The sequence below is a fragment of the Hyperoodon ampullatus genome, assembly GCF_949752795.1.
Source record: "Hyperoodon ampullatus genome assembly, chromosome: 4".
Lineage (NCBI taxonomy): Eukaryota > Metazoa > Chordata > Mammalia > Artiodactyla > Ziphiidae > Hyperoodon > Hyperoodon ampullatus.
Genome location: NC_136917.1, coordinates 140,643,083 through 140,668,197, shown reverse-complemented (window position 1 = coordinate 140,668,197; position 25,115 = coordinate 140,643,083). Strand labels below are relative to the sequence as shown.

The following is a 25,115-nucleotide window of genomic DNA, read 5'->3' as shown; positions in this document are numbered from 1 at the left end:
TTCCAGAGAGACAATTGTTAAATATTAGTACACCACTGGCTGTGACTCACAGAGAGGTACAATGTGAATTGTCACATTCTAAAGGTAAAGGCACACTGGGTACCCTAAAAAAAACTTCTATAAATATAATCTTACCTAAGTCTTCCGTGAATCTTTTATCCCCATCAGTCTGCATTTGGGAAGACCTCTGAAAACATAACCATAATGATTTTATATGTCACTACAAATATACAATTTTATTTTGTGTATTGTTTTTGTTATGAAAACGAATATGCTCCTGTAACAGTCTAATGTTTCTGAATGCAGATACAAACATATAAGCCATAAAGTGTATATATAAATGTTGTCAATTAGAAATATAAAATATAATGCCATGTATGTAATTTAAAATTCTCTACTAGTCACATTTAAAAAAAAGAAATGGGGGATATTAGTTTTTAATATTTTATTCAACAATCCAAATTACGATTTTAACGTATAGTCAACATAAACTTTATTGAAATATTTTGCATCCTTTTTGTACCAAGCCTTCAAAATCCATGTATATTTTATACTTATAGCACATCTCAATTTAGATCCTAACTTTTCATCAGAAATACTTGATCTGTACTTAGATTTTATAAAATGTACAGCTGAAAAAGGTTTACATACCCAATCTGTACTTAATATACTTAATTAAATGTTTAATTGAAATATTTAAGTAAAATTTAGCTTATTTAATTCCTCAGTTGCACTAGCCACACTTCAAGTACTCAATAGTTATAGGTGACTGGTAGTAGCTGAACTGGTCAGCACAGGTGACCATATATGCTCTATTTTTGTTTTTTTAATAAAAATGGAGACGTATTATATATACCACTCCCAAAGTTTTTTTTTCCCCTCATACTGTACACATTTAAACTACTTTCCCGTCCTATATTCCCCACAGGATCCCTGCGGGGAGAGAAATCTCAGCGAGAGTAATGATATCAATAATGTCTGTGAATTTCTTCTCCCTCACTGATGGGAAGGAGATAAATTGACCTGGGCTTCCCTGGTGGTGCAGTGGTTGAGAGTCCGCCTGCCTATGCAGGGGACACGGTTTCGTGCCCCGGTCCGGGAAGATCCCACATGCTGCGGAGCGGCTGGGCCCGTGAGCTGTGGCCGCTGAGCCTGCACGTCCGGAGCCTGTGCTCCGCAACGGGAGAGGCCACAACAGTGAGAGGCCCGCGTACCGCAAAAAAAAAAAAAAAAAAAAAAAATTGACCTAAGGCATTTTGTATCTGACCAATTTTCAAATGACCACCACCAAAAAGTGGATAATAACATGAACTCCAGATACAAACTGTTCAAATAAATGCCTGAAGCTAACTAGAATGGATCATTTCAAATACCCTTTTGGATGAGCCTCTTTCTTCTTCAGTGCTGAGTTCTTAGAAAAGCTTCACCAGGAAATCAATGAGATTCAGTTTTGCAATATTTCATTAGTAATCAACCTAGCATTAGAAAGTACACATTTATTGGGTTATCTACCTGAAGTCTTGGTTTTGCAATATAAACAATTCTGCTTCTGTTGGGGTTTTTAAAGTCAGCTCTCGCTCTTTCCATAGCAGAATCACTAAATCAGTAAAACAGACATTTGAGAAAACTTCTTATTTCTGATCAGTTCAGCTGCCACTTTGATATTCGTCGTTATTTGGCCATAACAGAACTACAAGCTCCTAAATCTATTATTTTACTCCACTTATTAAAATGCTAACATCATACTTCTAAGGATGCTTTTGACCATTTTCCTTTTAAGTACTTGATACAGATCAGAGAATCAGAGGGTGTAGGTGGTTTTGGGTGGTGGTTCGTTTTGTCTCTGACAAATTACTAACCAGATATGATCACATTTTTTCCTGTATGGCTTCATACACTTTTTAATGTTACTTTTTAAAAAGATGACATGGGGATTCTTTACAAAATAGTCTTGTCTTCACATTAAATTTGTCTGCTACTCATCGTTTCTGTGTAGATATCTCTGAAATCCAGTAGTGATTTCTCTCTCAATGGTTTTGATTGCTTTTATATTCTCCATTGTGCCTTGTACAATGCCAGCAGCCACTGGTAGTTCAACAAATACTTGCTAATTTTCAATTAAAGAGAATGGAACCAGTGGCTTTCTTTGCCTGGAGTTGGTTTTAACATGTTGGGAAAAAATAGTGTATTTAATCTCCATCTCTTCTCATGTGTTTATGGACTGTTTTACAGCCAAGGAACAAAAGTATATCATTGGCCTCACTGTGATTTGGAGGCCTCCTGTGCTGCGCAGTTTACAGAATTAAAACTCACGCCAGCTGGGTCACAGGGCTTTTCAAATGGCTCTGCCTTGAGGAAGGGGGAGCCGGCAAAATGCCTCAGGCGCCTTGAGATCCGAATGGTGTGAGTTCCCTTCTGCAAAAATAGAAGCCTCCTCCCCCCACCCCAGTGAACAACGTGCCATGTGGCTATGGCCAAAGAATGCATAAATATCATTAGAAATTTAGAGAGGGATTTTCCCTAGGAAAATACTGCAAACTTTATAAACCCAGTAGACTAAGGTACAATTTCATAGATTCCTCTGAACAATGCCTGCCTCTAGTTAGATGATTATAGCAGGAAAAGGAAATAAAGGGATTTTCTCCTGCTCATATCTGGCACATCACTGATAGATTAAAGTTCCAACTTTGTGTGTTGGCACTCTGTCCTCTCCCAGGGACATTTTATCTCCTGCAGAACCTAATAAAAGAGGACCCTCTCATCTAGAAGCTGCCATGCAGCGCCCTGTATCATTGAAGGGGAAAGCTTACAGTCCAATCGGCCCAGACCAATGAACGTTCTGTTCATGTGATGACACTAAAAGGAGTTCACTATGGGGGTGCAAGGAGAGGGGGGAGTGCACAGGGGGCCGCTTTCGGAGTCATCCCCACTGAGCCAGCAGCAGTGGACTGGGAGTGTTAGTCTCTAAGGAAACCCTTAGCCCTTACAGAATCCAGCAGCCACATTGCCTTATCCTCTTCTGTGTTCCCACCCCTAGTTAGAGCCGTAGAGCTGGGAGTCCCTATAACCTGCTCTCCTTGGCAGTGAACTGTTCTCTTCCCTGTGGGAGGACGGCCGTCTTAAATACCCCCTTTTCTGCTGTCGGAGTGTGCAAACAGGTTTCTGGTTAATTTTGCTTCGGGGATTCTGATTTGTTGTGTGAGATAGAATGTATTCTGTAGAGATGTGTTTGGCTCATAAAGAAACTGTTGCAATAATCAGTTCCTTATTTGGCAGAAGCGAAGTTCATTTGTAGGCAGCAGCTTTCAAAAAATTGGGGTTGGGGGCTTCCCTGGTGGCACAGTGGTTGAGAGTCCGCCTGCCGATGCAGGGGACACGGGTTCGTGCCCCGGTCCGGGAAGATCCCACATGCCGCGGAGCGGCTGGGCCCGTGAGCCATGGCCGCTGAGCCTGCGCGTCCGGAGCCTGTGCTCCGCAACGGGAGAGGCCACAACAGTGAGAGGCCCGCATACCGCAAAAAAAAAAAAAAAAAAAAAAAAAAAAAGACTGGGGATGGGAGGGCGCCAATTATGATTCATCTGAAACAAAATTCACTTGTCTCTGGCATCTGCCAAGCCTCTTTGAGAATTTCGAAGAGGTAACTTCGAAACCAGAGGAAGCATCCTTCTGAGAAATGCAAAGCTGTTCATATCCTTATTCAGCTGGGGAGCATACAGTGTTGCCTGGGAATGGGACTCACTGTTACAACCCAACATCAAGAGAGCCTGTGGCAGAGGAGGAAGGCTTCTTTACCTGACACGTGGTGTCTTGAGGGATGGCGAGTAAAACCAGCACTATGTACAGAATCCAGTTCCTCAATGCTTTTCCTCCTTAAAAAAATACTTGTAAAACAGAATTTAAAAGGAAATATCCAGTTACCCAGAGGATAGCATTTTCAACCTATAACATATTTGTTTTTAGCCTTTTTATGTATTTCTGCTGGAGACTTCAAACTATGATTACAATGGCCTGTTCACCTAGGAGTAAAGGACCTTGGGAGAGATGCTCAGTGAAAGTAGCTGAGGATGATGCAAGGCCATGAGCCCAGAGCCTTCCAGATTCAGAATTTAAAACATGGGTGTTATAATAACCACACCTCACATTAGTGTGAACTCTCACAGTTGGCAAAGTGTGTTCATCTGCGCCGTCACACTCAGTCCTATGAATGACCCCATGGGGCAGTGTATGTGGGGCATCCTCATGCATGTGGGCTACACCTGGATATTCAGACGCAGGGGGAGATTCCATTCACCTAGAGATGTCTTCTTAGAATTTCTTAACAACGTTAAAATCATATAGAATTAAAAAAATGATGCATCATCCACTGTCTAGAAATGAAAGTGTAGAGTGTGAGACATTTACTACCTGTTCAGAATTACGCAGCCATTACCCGGACCACCGCATTCCACTATCCATGAAAACAAACATTTGTGTTCATCGTTTCAGTTTGATTAGGGGTAGCAGAGGGCTATTTTATTATTGTCAAGATTGTACAGTAATAAAAATAAGTCCAGTAGCACTGGTGGAGCCCCCAGTATGATGATCAGATTTGCCTGAGTGACTTGTAAAGTACTGTAATTTCATGGAAATATTGCAGCTAAGCTTTAAAGTAGTTGGCGTTAGTCGTCAGATGTAGCAACAGTTCTCCAAAGGGCAGTCTGCTGAGTTCATTTTAAGCCAGCCAGAATTGTCTCTTTAGAGACCCAGGAGGTGGACACCTGGTTTATTTATTCCCAAGTAGCTTCATTTCCTCCAGGTAAAGGTGTGTGCTGGCTGAGGCATGCTGACCCGCTCCCCCATTCATCAAAGGCTTCAAGGTGTGGCCACACTTGGGATTCCAAATGGCTAGCCCAGACACAAACTGACCCTTCTTAGAGTCTGAGGTGTTCACATTCCTGGGCCTTTCAGAGACCACATTCCTCCTGAAACCCACAAGGACACCAGGTGTCCTAGGGGAGGCCACCTAGGAAGCACCAGTGTTTTGTTTTCTTTTGCTTCTTACCTCCTTACTGCTGCCTTCTGGTTAAACCTCCTTAGGATGGCTCATTAGCACAGTGTTTTGAGTGTTAATTGAGCTCTTTTGTTCACTGGGACACACACTGGAGAAGTTTTACTACTACTGAAGTGGGTTGTTTTGTTTTCCCTTTTATGGGCTGTCCAGCTCAAGGCCCCTTGCTTGGTGATACTGCTGAAGAGTTTCTATTTCCAGATCGGATTAAAGTGAACCACACTGGCCCTGTTATGGAAGCAGTGCGTGGGGGTCATTTGTTGTGTGGTGGTCCTATGGCTGCCGGCCAGGCTGTGAAAATCTCTAGTGTCCATGTTATTTCCCGAGGCAGGCCCCCACCGAAAGTCGAATTTATTACAACCTGCTGTTTGCTCTCATGAAAAGTATGACAACGTGAGACTCTAGGGCAGTGAAAGACTTACAAAGACTCCTTCTAGACCTGCTGTGCATGTCAACTCATTCATAATTTAGCCAGTCTTTAAACAATTTTTAATGAAAATAGTCTGCTTTTAATTGCTTAGCTTTATCTTATTCCTCTTTGTATGATCGCAGGTCCTACAGGTATGGATCTCTGGCAGCTGCTGTTGACCTTGGCAGTGGCAGGCTCAAGTGATGCTTTTTCTGGGAGTCAAGGTGAGTCCTGCTTTTCCATTCCCACCCGCAGTGTTTTGAAACCACACTGAACTTTATTTGTTAAATCTAAGTTCTCTGGATGATGTAATGAGAAGAGGTAAGTTTTAAGTAGCAGTAAATAGAAAACCTGTTGTAGCTTTAAAATCACAAACCAGGAGAACGTTTCTGGGGATGTTTTTAGGAGGAAAACAGTAGTCAGCTTTGGCATCTGATGTCTCCACGTCAAAAATAAATGCTGCAAATCATGCTGAGGGCATTTCTGGTGAAGGCAAGCCAGGTCTCTTGGTCCTCAGGCTCTGGGAGAGAGATTGAAATTGCACTGAAGGATTATTAACGTACTGATCACTCAGCTCATCTGTGACTAAGGATATCATAGCCTATTTACAGGGCTCAGAATTAAGTCCTCTTAATCATATTCTCTGAGAGTGGAAATTGCAGATTTCAAATACATTTTACCTCTTAACTCTCTGGGTGATTACCATTTAGCTAAAGCTGAAGGAGGAAACACCCGAAATAGTTGGATAAGATACTCAAAGTCACGAGTTTCCTTGGCCATCTCTGTTATTCTCCCTCCCCTTTTATACCCTCTTCCTATTGGAAGAGTTGCCATGTATTCAAACTTAGGTCTCACACAGCAATAACTGGAACAGGAGAGAAATGAAAGGGAATGAAAAGTATTTTTCTGCCCAGAAAGAAAATTGTGCTCGTAACGAGGGTGGGAGACGTTTTAAAATATCATCTTGAGTACTTGATTTTTTTTCTTGCTTGAGCTTCAGCAAAAGAAAGAAATCATCATTTCTCCTATCCTGTGATACCACAGTCACTTGTTGCTTTAAGAGCGGCCAACTCCCCTACTTACCAGGCAACTCATCTTGGAAAACACAGTTTAGCAGCAGAAGTAGTGCCTTAAAATGTCCTCCCTGACCTTCGAGCCAAAAATAAATCCCTAGTAGTGAGCTGCTGAGGGCAACCAGAGTAACTAAGAAAACAACAAGTGTAAAATATGTTATTTTATCTCCTAAAACAATTTTAAAATATTTATAGAAAAGAAGTCATAATTGTTTGAAATATTTTGGGGTCTCTCTGGTGTTATAATGTCAACATTTTGCAAGTCAAACATGGAGGGAATTGCAGGCTCCATGTCAGCAGCTTTTCCCATGGCTGGTTTTAGACCCTGGTTCTCAGCCAAAGAATTACAGCTGAGATCCTCTGCTATTCCAAAGTCATGGTGGTTAGGTCTCTACTTTCTTCATTAAGGTGACTTTCACTCCACTGGGCAAGGCTCGAGGAATTTAAAAGACTTGTGAAATGAAAAGTATGGCAAAGGAAATCTTTAAAGAAAATTTAAAATGTATCCCCAGCTAAAAGACTAGAGCTCAAGTTACATTTTTGACCTAGAGAGTCGGCAAAGAGCACCTATTTCAGCTGCTTTGACATTTTAGCAAGCCTTTAACTTCATAGAGGAAACAAAACCATTAGCTGGTTTTATGTTTGCTTTTTTTTTTTTTTTTTGCTTTTTGATAGTTTTGTGTTTGCTTTGTTTATTTGGGGGCAGCAGAGCATAAGAAAATGCAATGGTTTATAGTAAATACAAATCACATAGTTTAACATTACTTACACATACTAAGTAATTTAGCAAAGGAAAAAAAAATTCTTCTTTTCTTTTTCTTAGTAGGCTAACCAAAATTCCTTTGGAATATGTGGCTACTCCAAAATTCTTACCTTAAAATGGCCTGGGGATTGTTAAGGACGTGGTATGATGTTTATATAAGAAGGTGCAGATAAGCATGTTTGAACCTGAGCGTGTGTGTGTGTGTGTGTCTTGCTGGCGCTGGCCATTTATCCGATGAGTTCAGCCAGAGTGATCTCCTGATATGACATGGATTGAATCTCAGATGACATTCATGGGCCATGTGTTTCTTTTTCTGCCAGGTCTGGATTGTACCCAAATCACTTTATTTTTATTTTCTCTCCCATTGTATGAGGCAGACTAAAAATGTAAGAGAGGACTTAAAAAAAAAAAAAAAGATGCTACTGTAGTTTCACCAGCCATTCACTGAATTAAGTTTAGTCAGTGGAAGAGGTGGCACTGCTGAGGAAAGGAACTGGGAAGCTTCACGGGGAGAAAAGCTGCCCAGGAGCTGGGAGGAGATGGCAGATCTGCATGCCTGAGGAACGTTGGCACTGAAAGCCTCGAGCAGGGCTCTTCTTGCTTAGGCAGATGAGCAATTTAAAATATGCTGGCCCTAAGAGGATTTTTTTATTAAGTCTAATTGCCCTCTTGGAAATTGAATGAGAACTAAGCATCGAACAGTGCCACCATTGTATTAGCTAAAGTGTTGTAATTGATGCTCTCTGTCTTTCATCCTTAATATTAATTAGTCTTTACATCTGATCCTCAAGGCAGGTTACCTACTCTCAGGGAGAATTTCTTTCTTTTTCTTTTTTTTCTGGATGTACCACAGTTTATTGAATTTTTTAAATTAAAATATAGTTGATTTACAGTATTATATTAGTTTCAGGTGTACAGCCTAGTGACTCGGTACTTTTATAGATTATAGTCCATTCCAAGTTATTACAACATGATGGCTATAATTCCTCGTGCTGTAGAATACATCCGTTTGGCTCATCTGTTTTATATACAGTAGTTTGTACCTCTTAATCCCCTTCCCCTCTCTGGCCCCTCTCCCCTCCCCTCTCCCCGCTGGTAACTACGAGTTTGTTCTCTGTATCTGTGAGTCTGTTTCTCTTTTGCTATATACATTTGTTTGTTTTATTTTTTAGATTTCACAAATAAGTGATATCATACAGTATTTGTCTTTCTCTGTCTGACTTTTTTCACTAAGCATAATACCCTCCAGGTCCATCCACGTTGCTGCAAATGGCAGAATTTCATTCTTTTTTATGGCTGAGTAATATTCCATTGTATATATATATATATATATATATATATATACCATATCCTTTTTATCAGTTTGTCTGTTGATGGACACTTGGGTTGCTTCCATGTCTTGGCTATTGTAAATAGTGCTACTATGAACATCGGGGTGCATGTGTCTTTTCAAATTAGTGTTTTCATTTTTCTGGATATATATCCAGGAGTGGAGTTGATGGATCATGCAGTAGTTCTATTTTTAGTTTTTTGAAGAACTTCCATACTGTTTTCCATAGTGGCTGCCCCAATTTACATTCCCACCAACAGTGTAGAAGTGTCCTCAGGAAGAATTTCTTATTCCAAAATCAGGAATGAGCAACAACGTTTCATTTTCAGAGGGCTTCATAGGGTTGAACTGTCAACTGGTTGCATCAAAACTGCTGCTCCTGGGCTTCCCTGGTGGCACAGTTGTTGGGAATCTGCCTGCCAATGCAGGGGACACAGGTTCAAGCCCTGGTCCGGGAAGATCCCACATGCCTTGGAGCAACTAAGCCTGTGTGCCACAGCTACTGAGCCTGCACTCTAGAGCCCACGAGTCACAACTACTGAGCCCGTGCGCCTGGAGCCCATGCTCCACAACAAGAGAAGCCACCACCATGAGAAGCCTGCGTGCCGCAACGAAGAGTAGACCCTGCTCACTGCAACTAGAGAAAGCCTGTGTGCAGCAATGAAGAACCAATGCAGCCAAGAATAAATAAAAATAAAAATTAATTAATTAAAAAAGAAACTGCTGCTTCTGCAAAGATGATTTTAATGCGAAATGTGCGTAAAGACTTAATGGATACAAATATTCTTCTGAGGAGTGCCTGTTATACGTTGTTATACCTCTCCTATTTCTGTTGGTCCACAAGTGAGCATCCTCTTTGACCTCAGCAGTGTAAGGTGGGAGCAGGCTAGCCCCGACCTGAAGAAGTTCAGTCTAGTTAGGATATGAGGAACTTCTAGAAATTAATGAGAGACTGTATAGTTTTAAGGCCTAAATTGCATGATGAATACAGATGGCCAAGATGCTCTAAAAAGGGCCAAATTAAGGTGGACTGGAATAGTTAATTCAACAAATTCAATTTACAGATATTTCTTTAGAGCTTTCCATTTTTAAAGATTGAAATTACGGCTATGACGAAAACAGTGGTTCTTCCCTCAAGGAATTTATCATGACTTAAGAGATCAAGAATATGTATAAAGGATTACTGTGGGCTTCCCTGGTGGCGCAGTGGTTGGGAGTCCGCCTGCCGATGCGGGGGACGTGGGTTCGTGTCCCAGTCCGGGAAGATCCCACATGCCGCGGAACAGCTGGGCCCGTGAGCCATGGCCGCTGAGCCTGCGCGTCCGGAGCCTGTGCTCTGCAACGGGAGAGGCCACAACAGTGAGAGGCCCGCATACCAGAAAAAAAAAAAAAAAAAAAAAAGACTGCATGAGGCAGAATGTATTAACTATAGAAATAGTGGCCTGAACTACACTCTTTAAGAGGAGTGAAGAGAGGAGAGTCACCTCAGGATGTGATGAAGCACAGAGAACTTCACAGGGGAGTTAGGTGTTATTTCAGCAGATATTAGAATACTAGGTTAAGACTTTGAAAGGCCTAGAAGAGCAGGGAGTGGCTGCAGGAATAGCGTGTGTGATAAAAGAACAACATAAAAGACGTGCACAGGTGTAGATATGAGGTGTACGCGGAGAACAAGTCAGCCAGTCACTGGGTTTACACTATGTACGGGGCACTGCGCTAGGAATGAGTGGTTCTATTTCACACACACAGCATCCAACAGAGGTTTTTTGAGCACGTACTTTGTGGAAGGCGTACGATTAATTTGGCCAGAGTGCATGGTACATGAGCACTGTGTTTGTAATTATTCCCTTTGGACATAAACTTAGGTCTATGAACTCGAGTTAAATTACAGAAGGTCTAGAGATGGCAAAAGCTTCATGGAAAAGGCAAGTCTTGCTGGGTCTTAAAGGATGGGTAGTATTTTGGAGAGGAAGCAAGTCATAGTTCTTAAAGTTGTAGGCCAGGTAGGAGGTTCATGATGGTACTGTGTGTGTGTGTGTGTGTGTGTGTGTGTGTGTAATATTTATATAAAGCATATACAGGGAATTCCCTGGCAGTCTAGTGGTTAGGATTCCACGCTTTCACTGCCAGGGCCCGGGTCTGATCCCTGGTCGGGGAACCAAGATCCCGCAAGCCACATGGCGCAACCAAAAAGAAAACTATTTATGTGTAATATATGTGTGTGTATATACGTGGCATGGTTTGCAGGCAAAGCACATAATTAGTATCTTATCACTCTAAATATCATTCCATACCAGTCAAGATAAAAACCTTACACTAGGAGTGAGATGCCATGTCCCAAAGGAACCAGGATCCCCCAAATAATGTTCTTTGTATACCTTTGAACATTTTTCATAAACTTATGCAAACACACACAGCACTTGTGTGAAAGAAAAGACGCCTCTATTCTCATTGCTAACAGATAGGAAATAATGACACAGTGGCAGGAACATTTTATTTTTTCTAAATAAACCTTACACTTTCGTGCCCCTTTGCTGGTGAAGCTCCACAGAGCCCTAAGAGCTTCAGGACATACAGGATATATTTCAAGCAAGTATTAGAGTCATGGCTGTAGTTGGTAAACAGTGAAGCGTGAGCCTGTTAAAAATGTTTTCAAGAAGGAACAATGCACACTTTCCTTGAATGCACACTGGAAGTGATGGAGAAAGCCATAGAGCTTAAGATTACTGCTGTCTTTACTTCAAGAGGCAAGAAGAAATCTTAGTCTCTTCTAGTGCCGTGGACATTAGCAGACCTACATCACCTGGTCTTCCTGGTATCACAGATGCTATGATGCCAGAGTCCAGGTCATAGCAGGCCAGGCGGCGGAGCTTCTGGTCTCATCTACCTGGATGATGCCAATGGAAGATATGCACAGACCTTTGTGTGTGATGAGGACTTTTAGCAGGTTTTTATCGAGCACGTTTATGGATTCAAGGATGAATTTTGAATTTATGTTTCTACCTTTAAGGAGCTCGTGGTCTATAGAAGAGAAGACAGATAAGTAAACCTAATTTAATCATGTCTCGCTAAGGTTATTAAAGAGTTTTAAGCAGGGTAATAATACGGTTAGATTGTCCTTTTGGAAATACAGCCAGTAATCGAGTCAAAGTGAATTGGAGAGCAGTGAATGCGGAGGAAGATGGTTGTAATAGGTTAGGAGAGACGATGCAAGTGTGCCAGTGGTGGCTAAAACAAAATAGATGGGTTGTAGACAGATGTTGCGGAGTACTCGGAGTCCAATTACATGTGGATTTTTTCCAATTACATGTTATCAACATCAGCAGTGACTCACTTTTAATAGAGTGAAGCCCTGGAACACAGCTCAGCCTATTAGCAGTGAAGTGGTACTTGCACGGAACAGCTCTGTGGAGGGGGAAACACTGAGACTGATGACAGCAGAGTATCTTAGCAAACTTCCTTTTGCGCCATTTCCCAGAGCCCCTCCTGCCTGTGCCCAGCCCAGGTCCCACGGCTGTCTGCTCCCCTCTGCAGTGTGTCTGTGCTATGGCTTGGTCACTGTGCCCTGAGGGTCCACAGCGGGGACAAAGGCCTGAGCTCCATTCCTATGTAGTCTCTGCACATTCATAACTCAATCCCGAGACCTTGACATACCCCCAGATACTTGATTATCCCTAGAATATGTACTTATCTCATGGAATACAATAAAATATACACAGGATGGGTCAAGGGCAGCAGAGTTATGCACTGAGCAGAATCTGGGAGGTCGGCGAAGCTTACACGGTAGCTACGTGACTCACCTCTATGAAGCAGCTGGCAGTGTGAGTGATGAGGTTTGTGCCTCAGCTAATTAGTATTAAAAGGACTGGGAGGGCTTCCCTGGTGGCGCAGTGGTTGAGAGTCTGCCTGCCGATGCAGGGGACACGGGTTCGTGCCTCAGTCTGGGAAGATCCCACATGCCGCGGAGCAGCTGCGCCCGTGAGCCATGGCCGCTGAGCCTGCGCGTCCGGAGCCTGTGCTCCACAACGGGAGAGGCCACAACAGTGAGAGGCCCGTGTACCGAAAAAAAAAAAAAGGACTGGGACCACCACCTAAGAATAGCCTGAACCTTGAACGTTCAGGTCACACATGCCAGTGATGAACCATACTTCCAATCTTCTGTCTTAGATTATAGGACAATCATCTGCCAACCATTACAGGACAAGAGCCGGTCCTGGTGTGCAAACTGTCTCCACACCACTTTGGTTCAGTAGCCTAAACTAGGGCTTCTATTATGGGAGGACAGGAACGGGGTTGACGGAATGTGTCTGACGTGTGGTGCCGGCCACCAGCTCTTGTTCATTGACACACCTGGGTTTCTGCCTCTAGTGGAAGCTAACCCAAGTTTAACTGTGCGGAAGTCCACACTGGCTTGGACTGGCCCGGCCAGCCTCTCTCTGCCTGATGTCCTCCACAACTAGGGCCCTAGGGTCCCTCAATCACCCAGCATCTTTTCCCTAGGAAAACCCTCTCAGGAAGAACCTGTGGGTGGTGGTTTTCTTCTCACCCTGATTTTAAGTCAATGTGTTACTTTGGTTTAAACCCTTAACCTTAAACTTGATGATATAGAATTCTAGGCTGTTCAGAGCCACCCACAAAGGCATCTTTGAGGCCTATCCCCTGCTCCTTGTAGCTGCCTGCTAGACATAGTTATGGATGTCTAACTTGTCATCAGGCAGAGTCACCAGCAGCCACAGCCCAAGGACCACCATCAGTTTTCACAAGCAGCAGGCATCAGGGTCCCATTTGGGCTCTTCCAGAAACACTCACAGGCTGTCAACAGTGTCATCCCTCAGACTCAGAGCAAAGCTTCCTCCTCGTCTGTAGTTAGCAGCCTAAGGGTGGTGATGATGTGTGACATAAACACACTTTGAAATCGGATGCAACTGATCGTACAGAGAGGATTCCGTGGTGCCCCGTCTGGCCGGCGCTGCACAGACCGGGAGGCCCAGGGGCCTGGAGCACTTCTTCAAGCTCAGCTGCAAATCAGTCTTCTCTGGTCTGTATTTCCCAAAGTCATCCAAAATGAATCCGTGATATTTCATCAGATACATCTATCAGGACTCTCTGTTTCTGTCACAACTTACCAGCCTTAAGCCTTAACCTTCACTAATGATAGTGTCTGTGTTACAGCTCCACAGCAGGGTTGCAGGTATTAGAGTGTGGAGGCGCATGTCCCAACCACGGAGGGAATGTTTCAGGATGTTGTTTGTTGTTTTAGAAGCTTTCCCCAAGATGCAGCACACAGGGATGGGCAAAGGGCCAGCCAGTGGTGGGGGATCAGGGGTTTGGGGAGGCGCCATTTGTTTTGTGTCTCTCTTCTAAATGAAGTTGTCGTGACATCTGCGTTTTAAGTTGTGTGACAAATTCTGGATTGAGCTTGAAATACACACAATTTGTTTTCGAATGATGGACAAAATGACCACTGCATACTCTGTGTAATAAATAGTTATAGATTAAAACTCACTAGACCTGAAAATTCATGGAGGATGTTTTGTTCACCCCTGTGTCCCCTCCTCTAGCATTCTGACACATGGAGTAGATCTTCATTTTATTTAAGGGAATCAACATCTAAATCCTGACCTGGAACTTTCCCAGTAATTGTCCACAGTTGTCACTAATGCTCTGTTATGTCCAGCCCTAACCAGGGCAGGGGCTGGATTTGGACCCCCTTCCAGTAGAAAGTGTCTGGAAATAGCTGTGCAACTGTAGAAGCTATTCTCCAAGAAGCCCCAAGTATCCCTGTGCCCTACCCGAAGCCCTGATTTGTGGCCTTTCCCTGTGGATGGAATGCTCTCATTTTCCTGCTCTATACTTCAGAGGCACCCAGGGTCATAACTTTGCCCAACACACCAATGCCTGGGAGCCTGATGCCCTTTACCTGTCTTGCCAACCTTTTCCCAGGTGACTGGACTCTGTACCGCATGCACCAGCTACTGGCCAACATCCTGCATTGAATAAACCAGTCACCCAGCACCTACCCCTGACACCACCTTTATCTGTGCCCCACCTACCTGATTAAATCTCCTCAAATATTGACAGGTATACTGAGGCCTGCAGATTCCAAATTCAAGTTTTCTCTGCCCCTTCAGACACTGAACTTTAGATTACGAAAGACCATGACTAGGGATCTTATGGAGAGCTAGATCAGTTTTCCCAGCCTCATGCCTTAAATATCAGGTTTTTCCAGTTTCCAATGAGAGCCCATCTTGAAGTATGAAACTCTCAAAATTAAATCAGGTATATGATCAAATCCTTAATTTCTTCATCCATGAATATGGAAAAAAGTTGTATTTTGTGTAATCTAATCCTTTAGTAAAATCTTGCAAATTTGTGAAAGGAGAAATAACATTCAGAATATTTGACTTGTGGAGAGCTGTGTGTTATTAAGTATTAATAGAATTACATTAGTGGAGATTGAATTGGTGATGTATACCATACCTTGGCTTCCCCCAAACTGAGAGCTCAGTTTTTTAGGAAAGGACCATTCTGTGGCTGTGTAACGTTCAGGACCAATCCTCCTTCCTCTGCTACCCAACCAGTGGGCCAGCTGCTTCCTTGGCTGAAGCAAGAAGCACCATGCTTTTTTTTTTTTTTTTTTTTTTTTAAAGAGAGCAGGGTAGTCGGGGAAGTGGGGGAACCAGTCAGAGAGCCCTGCCCCATGTCAGGGCACAGTCGGGCCAGATTAGCTTGTGAGGTGGAGAATGCAGTGAAGTACCGAGGTGCTGTGCTCAGACAGCCCAGGCCAAGTTTACAAACCAGTTTGTGATTGTGCCCGGCTTCCCTTGTGAGCCGGGCCAGCACCATAGTCTCTGGGTGTTTGCTCTGAACTTCATAAGCATGGCTGACTAGCTCTCTCTCCCTTTGTAGCTATCACTAAGCCTGACTTCCTGGAAAGCTCTTATCGAGGAATAGAAAGACCTAGATTAACTTCTGCGCATACCACGGCCATATATGCGTGTCAAACTGGTGTTTATATAGCCATTATAGGTGTGAAAGGCAAAAGTGTAGCTACTCCCCAGTATGACCTGTCTTGTCTTATTTCTATGGATGGGTACTAAACGCCTGTATTTTTATGTCTTAAAACCTTACCTGAAGGAAAAAATATTAAAGACAAAAGGACATGTAGCATTTTCATTAACATGAGATGTTTCTAAAATGAAACTATTCTCTAACCGTCAAATTTGGGCAAAGGGTGATTTCTCCAACATGTTGGAGAAATGAGAGTGTGTTGCTATAAACCCAAAGTCAGAAGCCTTTGACGTGGCGGAGAGTCAATGGATGCCTTAAAGCAGAAGGTAGAAGGAAGAAGCTGAAATTCCAGGCTGAAATGAGGGGACCGTGGCTGTCACTGAGCCCACAGTTGGTATTCAATAAATACCATGCAGATTACTGATTGATTTCTGCAGTTAGTTGCTAGGAGCCCAGTTTGATCTGCACTTGATTTGGTTATACACAGTGTCCCTCTGGTTCTGTGATCCTGCCCTTGGCTGTCACTTCCTTGGGGCAGCAGCAATCAGCCAGAGGCTTAGACCATCAGAGGGTAAAGGGGGCCTGTGGAGGAACCCTCTGGAGGGTGAGGTGAGAGGCTGGTCAGGTGGCCTTGGCTGGTACTCAGAGAACATACAGAGATGCTTAGGAAGTAGGACCAGTAAGCAAGTCTCTGCACCAGTCATATCTGGTTCCTGCTTCCATCTTCTCTGCCATCATCAGGAGAAGCAGTCTAGATTGGGGATTTTAGAGCATTGATCTTGAACTTTGTCAGAATTGGGTTTGGATCCCAGGTCTATCATTAGTGAGTTGTGTGATTTTTTTTTAGGTCGAGTTCCCCAGAAGCCAGATGCTGAGACAAGGGTTCAAATGAAAGTGAATTATTAGAAAAATATTCCAGGGGGAAACTGACAGGGAGTAGGGAAATGAGACAGGGAAAAGGCTAAAAAGGAAAAAAAAAACCAAGCAAGAACGCAATGTCAAGTGCTATCCCACGGTGGGGTAGATGATGGGGATGGTATCTGGCTCGGTCCCCTCTAGAGGTAGTGCTTCAAGTTGTCCAGAACAGCCCTCAGCTGATGGTTAAGGGCGACCCTTGGAGGTCATAAATTCCTAGACACTATCAGCTCTCCAAGTGCAGGTCAAGGTGGCTCCAGGTGCTGAAAGGGACACAGGTGCTGGGTGTTGGGAGTGAAAGCACACAGGGAGTCCATGTGCACATAAATGGTTATGGGATCTATATCAGCAGAGCACTGACAGCATGTACTACAAAGACTTTCGTAGTTTCTTACACTTTCTGAGCCTCAGTTTTCTCCTCTGTTAAATGGGAGGAAAAGAACTTGTTTAAAACCATCAAGGAGGTAACAATAGTAAAGCACCTGCTGAGATGACACAGGAAAAGCACACAAGTAGTCAACAACTGGTAACTCTTATTGGCCTCAAGTTGAGTTATTTCAAACCCTGAGGCCTTAAATAAACATGCAAACTAAACAGACATGTAGAATTTGAATTATAACAATATATGCCTAAAAGGAGCAGTTCAGTTGCACAAGGAAGTTTTGGAAGCTAAAGATAATTTTAATAATGACTCCAGAAAACTGTCTAGAAGAGGATTCTAATGTTTAAGATGCTTTCAACAATAGAACTAAGGCATGATGGCATAAACTTTTAGGAAACAGGACACTGTTCTATATTTATAGTTTTAACAAAGAATGCTCAGAGGATAGGTGTGATAAAAACCTTAGTGCTCTAGTTCTTATACTTTTAATAAAAGTGAATCTGACCAATCCAACAAGTGGGTCTGGAGTGAGTTGACTCTGAGATGCTGGGAGTGACACCGGGCAAGTCAGTTGAGTTCAACGAGCAGCATTTGCCATATGGCAGACACGAGACCAAGAGGAATGAGGTACAGTTTCCCACGATAGTCACCAGGTGAACTGGGGATGTAAGGAGAGAGAATTTAAACCAGTTCATTGCAAGAAAAATAAAAGCATTTCATGGATACAATTTTAAGTACTTTATACTTGTAACCTTGGTTAATTCCCACAGCAATGGTAAGAGGAAAGTTCCATTATTACCCTGCTCTCAATAAGGACACCAAGAATAGTTACGTAACTAGTTTACATAACTAGCGAAGGCCAACGTGAGAGTCCAATCCAGGCAGTCTGACCCCAGAGTGCACGCTACACTGCCTCACGTGTCCTAGGATTTCCGTGGTACCTAACTATCTGTAGTACTCACCTCTGTAGGAATTTCAGCTGAACTCTGGAATTTGCATTTGTTTCACTTACTCAGCCAAGGTCAAGAATCATAGTTACGTCAAAGCAACAGGAGGCGATTCTATGAACTCCTTCTGTAAATCCTCTAAGATTCAGATTCATTAAGTTTAATGTAGTACTTTGACTTTTAATGTTGACTGCATTATTTCATATATAAGTATTGATACTTATATATACTTATATACAAATGTAAAACTTATGATGAGGCATGGGTAGTTTCCTCAAAGCAAATGGGCATCTCTTCCTGAGGTTATATCAGTAGCCAAAGTTTGTGGGGACAGGTGCCACCTCTTCTCCTTTGAAAGAAATCCTTGAAAGGTACGTCCTGGGCCACTGAGCAACCCCTTCTGGTACTGTGCAGCCCTGTTAAGTGTACAAGGCTCTCCCTGCATTGTTCGAAGGAGGTTCAAGAACTGTCTTATGAAAGCAACTCTGGGTTTTCTCTTCTGATCACTCCTGGATTCTCCACGAATGCAGAAGCTGTCAAAGTAAAGGAAAGCCATCTACTAACATGCCTAGAGAATTATTCTACTACACACATTCACTATTATAGCATGTACTTTTGCCTGTTTCTAAGACTGTACCTTCTTACCCAAAGCTTTTCCCATCGTCACTGTATTAACATTCCCTATTTTGTACACAGGACTTGTGTTGGTATAACATTGTTCCTACACCATTTTCTGATAAGATTTGTCCATACAAATCAGTGGACGTGAAACCAAGCTTATATGAACAAGAGTCTTCCATTCACTGGAATTTATTTTTCTGTTGCCCTTTTAAGGTAAAGGGGCACATTGTCAGAAAAGAAAACCGTACCAAGAAATTATTTAAAAACAAATTTGGAGCGTCTTTCTTGCCATCAGTGATCTCACCTAATAGTGTGATGGGAAAAAAACATCAACCAATCACCAGCTCTGGGTTATAAGTCCAATTGCATCAGTAATCAGTTCTGTGGTTATGGGCAAAAGCTGTTAATTTCTATAAACTCAGTTGCTGATATATGAATAAAACTTTTCAGAGAGAAAAAATCAAATCTGTCCCTCTCAACTCCAAAATTATTTTTTCTATCATTTCTTAGATACGGATGTAGTACCCAGCTAGGGATTCCTTCATGCCAAGCCCTGTCTGAAGGTCTTTGTGATAGACTTTCTAAGCTTTTTTTCTTTTTTTTTTTAAATTAGTGACTAGAGTGAGGACAAGGAAGGCAGACTCACCAAATCTACAGATGATACAAAGCCAAGGATAGCTAATGTGCTGAATCACAGACATAGGATTCAAGATATCTTGACAGCCTCGGTAGTGGGCCAAAAACTGGAAGATAAAATTTGATAGGGATAAATGTAAAGGCCTGTGTTTAGGTTTTATAAAATCATAAATGAAGTGACAGTCCTGGCTCACAGCAAGTCCTCTGTAAAAGACTTGAAGTTATTTAGCTCATTGCAAATATATAACTTAACTCACCTGTTACAGTGTAGCTACCAAAGTAAGATAAGATAACTCAGGCTGCCTTAATAGAAACAGAGGGTCTAGAACAAGTAAAGCACCAGTCCTCTGGACTCTGCACTGGCCACAACATATCTAGAATAATCTGGTGAGTTCCAGATATCGAAATTTAAGAAAGACATTGGTAAACCAGAACAAAATAATCTTAATGGTGAAAACTCTTGAAATCACACAAAAGGAACTGGAGATGTTTAGTCTGAGGGTGATGAAGGGGCAATGGCAAGGTATTTGTTTTAAAAATGTATCTTGTTGATGAGGGCTTTAATCAACTGTGTTTAGAAAGCATGGAGAAATAATATACCAAAAATGTAGACTTTGGGAACCAAACATGTGCATGTATGAATTTCAGCTCTGTAAGTTTCAACTCTGTGACTGAGTAATTTCTCAGCGTGTCCGTTTCCCATCCTGAAATAGGGGTAATAATATCTTGCTCAGAAAGCCATCCATGAAAGTTAGGTGAGCTGGCATGTTAAGTACCTGGCATAGTTATTGGTAAGAGTTAGGTTTTTTGTAAAGGCTAATCTCTTCTTTGTTTACCTTCCCTTCAAGAGGGGAAGAAGGAGGACAGTTAGGTTGCTTTTCCAGGAAGTATTCTATGCCTACTGCAACTGTCCCCAAGTAGGATGAGTTGCTAGGTCAGACAGGGCTGGGGTTAAAGTCTGGGAGAGCAGCGCTGACCTGCCAAGGCACTCTGGTGCCCCGCTGTTGTCCCCCACTCTTGTCCAAACACAGCTTCATGTGATAATTTTGATTTTACACAGTAAGTTTCCGGGTATGATTTCGTGTGAATGAATAGTTCAGGACATTTTTTAAAAGGCAGAAAACTAGTGGATAAGATGTCCCTAGGAAGCCTTTGTTCTCCCTGTTCTCTGCACGTCTGTGTTGTTGGGATTGATACTGACTAGAACATGCACAATCCTGCTGGAGATGGAGTTAGAAAAGCCCCAAATGTGTTACTCCACTACACCTATGAAGTTAGGGAATCATTTTTGTAAGTTATAGAAAGATAATTCAGTTGTGACGAACAAAAGGGATTGCTGGCCCCCTCTCTGTAGTTCTCTTATCACTGCGGTCCCATGATTTCCTGCTGCACTGCCCGCCCCCCCACCCCACCCCAGGCAAGTCATGTATGATTTTCTCAAAGGCAAAAGGTAGAATTAACTTGCCAGTATTTCGACACTGGGTTTTCTTTTAAACAGCTGATAATTAAATCCATCTAGCCCTCTCTAGCTGTCCTTCTAGGAGCTTTAATCACAAGAAGCAGGCGAACTTGTAAATGTTCTAAGAGAGCTTAGACAGCAAAATTATTCTTCTTGAAATGCATGAAAGTACCCAGGTGCTTCCAAGCTATGCCCAAGTGCCTTCTCTAAAAGAACATGGTGGGCAAACCAAATATCCATCCTGGGTCAGCAGTTGGGAATCAAACCATGAACTTGCTATTCCCATACTTTCTGGTTAGTTTGTATGTTTTTGAGTAAGTTGACTGAATGCAAGGAGTAGTTTAATATGGAACACTGGGTGATTTCTTATAGGACATACTTAGTCAGAAAAATATGTCAGACAGGAGCTCACAGAACATAGGCTTACAATAGTTTTAGAGATCGAAGGCCTGGATGAGGGTTTCTCAGTCTTGACAATATTGACATTTCAGGTCAGATAAATTTTTGTGGTGGAAGCTGTCCTGTGCGTTGTAACATGTTAGCAGCATCCGTGACCTCTAGGTACTAGGTGGTACCCTCCACCCTCAGTTGTAAGAACCAGAACATCTCCAGACATTGCTAAGTGTTCCCTGGGTGAGGGGGCACTAGGGGTGAGAAATGACCCCCAGTTGAGAACCACTGCCCTAGATCTGGTGATTGCATGTTGACCTGACCGTGCCCAGGGTTGTTGCAGGGGTCAAATTAGACAAAGCATGTTTATAGACTTTTAAAAGGAAAGAGAAAATGTATACATATAGTTACAATGCAGCCCTTATCTTTTCACTGGTTCATTTGTTCATTCATTCATCCTAAGATTTTTTTGAACCAGGTGGTGGACACCTTTAAATAAATAAACCTTGAGAGGCTGAAAGGTGTGCCGAGTAAACAAAGAACTTAGAAGAAAAAGAGCAATCATGTAAGACATCCCATAATGAATGTATGCATATAACATGCACAAAATGTTATGGGAGCCCCAATGAAGGAAGGGCTGCCTTTGACCCAAACCATAGAAAACCAATTGGACTACACAGCTGAAGCTCTGTAATAACAATTACCGTTTGACTAATTGTGACTAATTCTCCTTCACACGATGACATATATTCATGCAGCTTTACCAGGAGTGTTTCAGGTGTGTGCTGACCGTGTTCAGCACTGATTCAGGTATTAATCATTTTTTAGGTCTACACTTGGGTATGAAATCTGAATGAGCAACTTAATTGAAGTTGTTACAGACACCTGTTATTTTCGCCTTCTTTCATGCCCGCTCCAATGATAGCAAACAATCAAACAAAACAATAGACAAAAATTCCAGCCCAGATTGCCTGAAGTAGAGCCACAAATATCAGACACTAGAGAATAACACAGGAAGCTCAGTCCTGAGTATATTCTTCAAATGGACCTCGATCAGTTCATTTGAGGTCTGTTGATTCAAGAAGAACCATTTCTAGAATCATGAACACCTGTTTAAAGCTCTAAATCTGACATTGCATATTTAGATAGAAATATGTCTGCCTGAGTAATTACCTGCTAGTACCATGGAGATAGGGTTGACCATTATGAAAGTATCAGAATTTCCAAACTTTATTCCAGAATGTTCTGCATTAAATATTCATTAACAAGGAAATTCCATATAAAAGCTGGTGTGCCCTATGGAGCCACATTTACATTAAAGCCTGCCCTGCCTTTAAACCTCCCCTGCAATTTTACCTATTCTGTGTTGCAGAGGTACACACAGATTGACTAGAGCAAGAGTTGCTAGCTTTAGCATGAGCTGCCCTAATGGTTTTGAGTCACATTTGTTTGGGAAGATCACACTTAAAGCCCGTCACTCGTGCTTGTTTATGGGGAATGCAACAACTTTGATATCAGCTAACAAATCCCCATGAACGCATAGCCACATCTGAGTGCTTCTGACACATGCTTCCTGTCAGTTCTCCCTCGACAGCTTCGAGAATTAAAGCCTAGTGAAGTAAACTGGGAGACATCCCTGAGCATTTAGTAGAAGAAGACTGGTGGAGTGTGGGAACTGCAAAGCCAGCTGTTGAAATCAATGTAATTGGTGTGAGATTACATTTCATCAGCCTTAAGACCTGCCTTTTACCACCAGAGAAATCAGTCTCCACGTTTAAGGTCACATCAATATGGAACATTCTGCATACTGAGCTGTCTGTCACGTGCCTTTAGAATATCTATGCCATGCTGTTTTTTAAGCATTACAAGCGAAACAAACAGCTGACAGGTGGGTCTTGTGGTACATTCAGAATCCCTGTGAAAACTCCCCCAGCACTATATCTTTAAATCTCAACTTGATTATATTTATGAGAAAGACATATACTGTATACAACATAAGCATGTATCCATAGCCCTTATTTGATGACTCATTGTGAAAACCAAGCCTGTATTATGATTTTTAAATCAGGAATTTATTGGATATACTCATGTCTTATCTCTGGATTGTACTGTCTCTAGCTTCCCTCGCTTGAAAAAAACTTGCTTTTCATAAAATTACCAGGAATTGATTCAACAAATATTTTTTACTGTAAATTAACTATACATCAATGAAAAATGGTTTTAAAAAAAACAAATATTTTTGTGCACCTACTATGTGCCAAGTACTATTCTAGGTGCCTGGAATGCTTTCGTGAACAAGAAATGTAAAAAAATCCTGCTGCCATGGAGCTTTCCTTAGCAGGATGTGTATGTGTTTTGAAGAGGGTGTGTGGGTAGGTGAGGCAGATAATAGCCTATAAAAATAATAATTAAATTATTTGAATAATTATAACCACTCCATTTGTTCCTCATCGGAGTGTAACCAAAAGTTGATCTTGAAATATTTTTATCTGAATCTCCTGAGTTTTCAATGTTAGGGACCAGTTCAAAATAATTTGACACTAAACATGTCCTCATGGTCTGTCTGGAAGCTGAAACACGCACCCTCTCTGTTTATTGATGAGAAAGCCCAGGCCCAGAGAGGTTAAATGACTTACCCAAAGTCCAGTAGTCATCAGCAGGGGCAGGGCCGAGATGCAGACTCCTGGTCTGGTGTGCATTCCTCCACAGGTTAGCCTTTGACAGCAAGCAACCTAGCTGGCAGAATCTATTTGTTTCTTTTTTTTTGGTTTTGGTTTTGGGTTTTTTTTTTTTCTGAATCAGTGATTTTCTTTAATACGACAAGTAGTACCATTGAGTTAAATATAAAAATCTCCTTGCCTATTAAATTTTCATCATATTATATTTCTTCACTGGTCATACATTTGGTATTTATTTTTTATGGTAATACAGTTTTTTTTAACTTTTTATTTTATATGACAGTACAGTTGATTAACAATGTTGTGTTAGTTTCAGGCGGCATCTATTTGAAAATCTGTTTTGAAACATCACAAAATTTAAAACGTCTTAAGGTACATGCCGAGTGGCAGTCTCACGGCAGAGTGGTCAATAGCAGAAAGGAGATTTTCAGGTGAACGAATTGGGTTGAGACAAGACCCTTATGAAATCACTCTGCTCTCCGCCATGGCAGGCCAGCTGTGGAGGCATAACCCCTGATCCTTGCACCCTCATTCATCTTTCTCACTCACAAACCACCACTGCCCATTCTCCTCCTGCTTCCTGGAGCACCAGAAGACACGGCTAGAGATGGGTCTATCGCCTTGCTACCACAGCTTTCTCTTATTCCTGTCTCCATTCCTGTTGTGCATATACCTTGGACTGGGGCGTCATTCTTAGAGCTCCACTAGATCATTTGTTGAAAAGATTGTTTATAAATCCAGGTTCAGAACAGAATTGAAAAGGCACTGGAAGTAGTCATGTACTGGAATAAACTGCAGTCAGTAGTCATGGCTCCTAGACCTACCATTCTAGGTGGCCTTGCTAGAACTTGGTTTCCCTAACTATACATGGGATTTTAAAATCTCCCTATATACAGGCTTGCTGCGAGGATTAAAAGGTTAAGGGAGATTGTGTCTGTGATAGCCCTCTGAAAACTGTGACTTGCAATCCATATTCTAGCAATTTCAGTTACTTCTGCCCTTCTTTCTCTGAAGACAAGTTGCTAGAGGGATAGACAATTTTATCATTATTTTGAAGGCTGTCTTCTGAGAGTTGGAAGGGACCTCAGACACCCTTAAGAGACCAACCTTGGCTGTTAACTCAGAATAAGCTAGGAGTTTTTTGAAAAATACAGATTCATAAGCTCCAAACCCAGAGATTCTGATGCAGAAGGCTGAGAGTGATGTCCTGGAGTTTGTCTGTTTTCATGTTATGAGTGTGTGTGTGTGTGTGTGTGTGTGTCTGTGCGTGTTTTAGGAAAACTCCAAACATGAATCTGAAGACTACCTGGTTTGGAAAACCTGGCCCCAGCTTCCTCTAATGCTGAGCCCTTTCTCCTTCCGTCCCTGGCTTCACTTAGCAATGGAAAACCACTAATCACTCAGGCTCTCATCTTTTCCATTCAGTTGACTTGCCCCCTTGCAGCCCCCATTAC

General features: G+C 42.2%; 1 protein-coding gene across 3 annotated transcripts in view; it reads left to right on the top strand.

The window, feature by feature from the left end:
- Window positions 1–5,589: 5,589 nt before the first annotated feature.
- The window catches only part of GHR (growth hormone receptor), a gene marked incomplete at both ends in the record, with an annotated part of 175,768 nt that continues 156,242 nt past the window's right edge, over window positions 5,590–25,115 (top strand). For 2 of the 3 annotated variants that reach the window (XM_079704021.1, XM_079704020.1), the window contains one exon: window positions 5,611–5,680. In XM_079704021.1, coding sequence (XP_079560147.1) covers window positions 5,611–5,680 — 70 coding nt within the window. Of the gene's footprint in view, window positions 5,681–25,115 lie in introns of all 3 variants that reach the window. The other variant, XM_079704019.1, reaches the window with a different exon arrangement.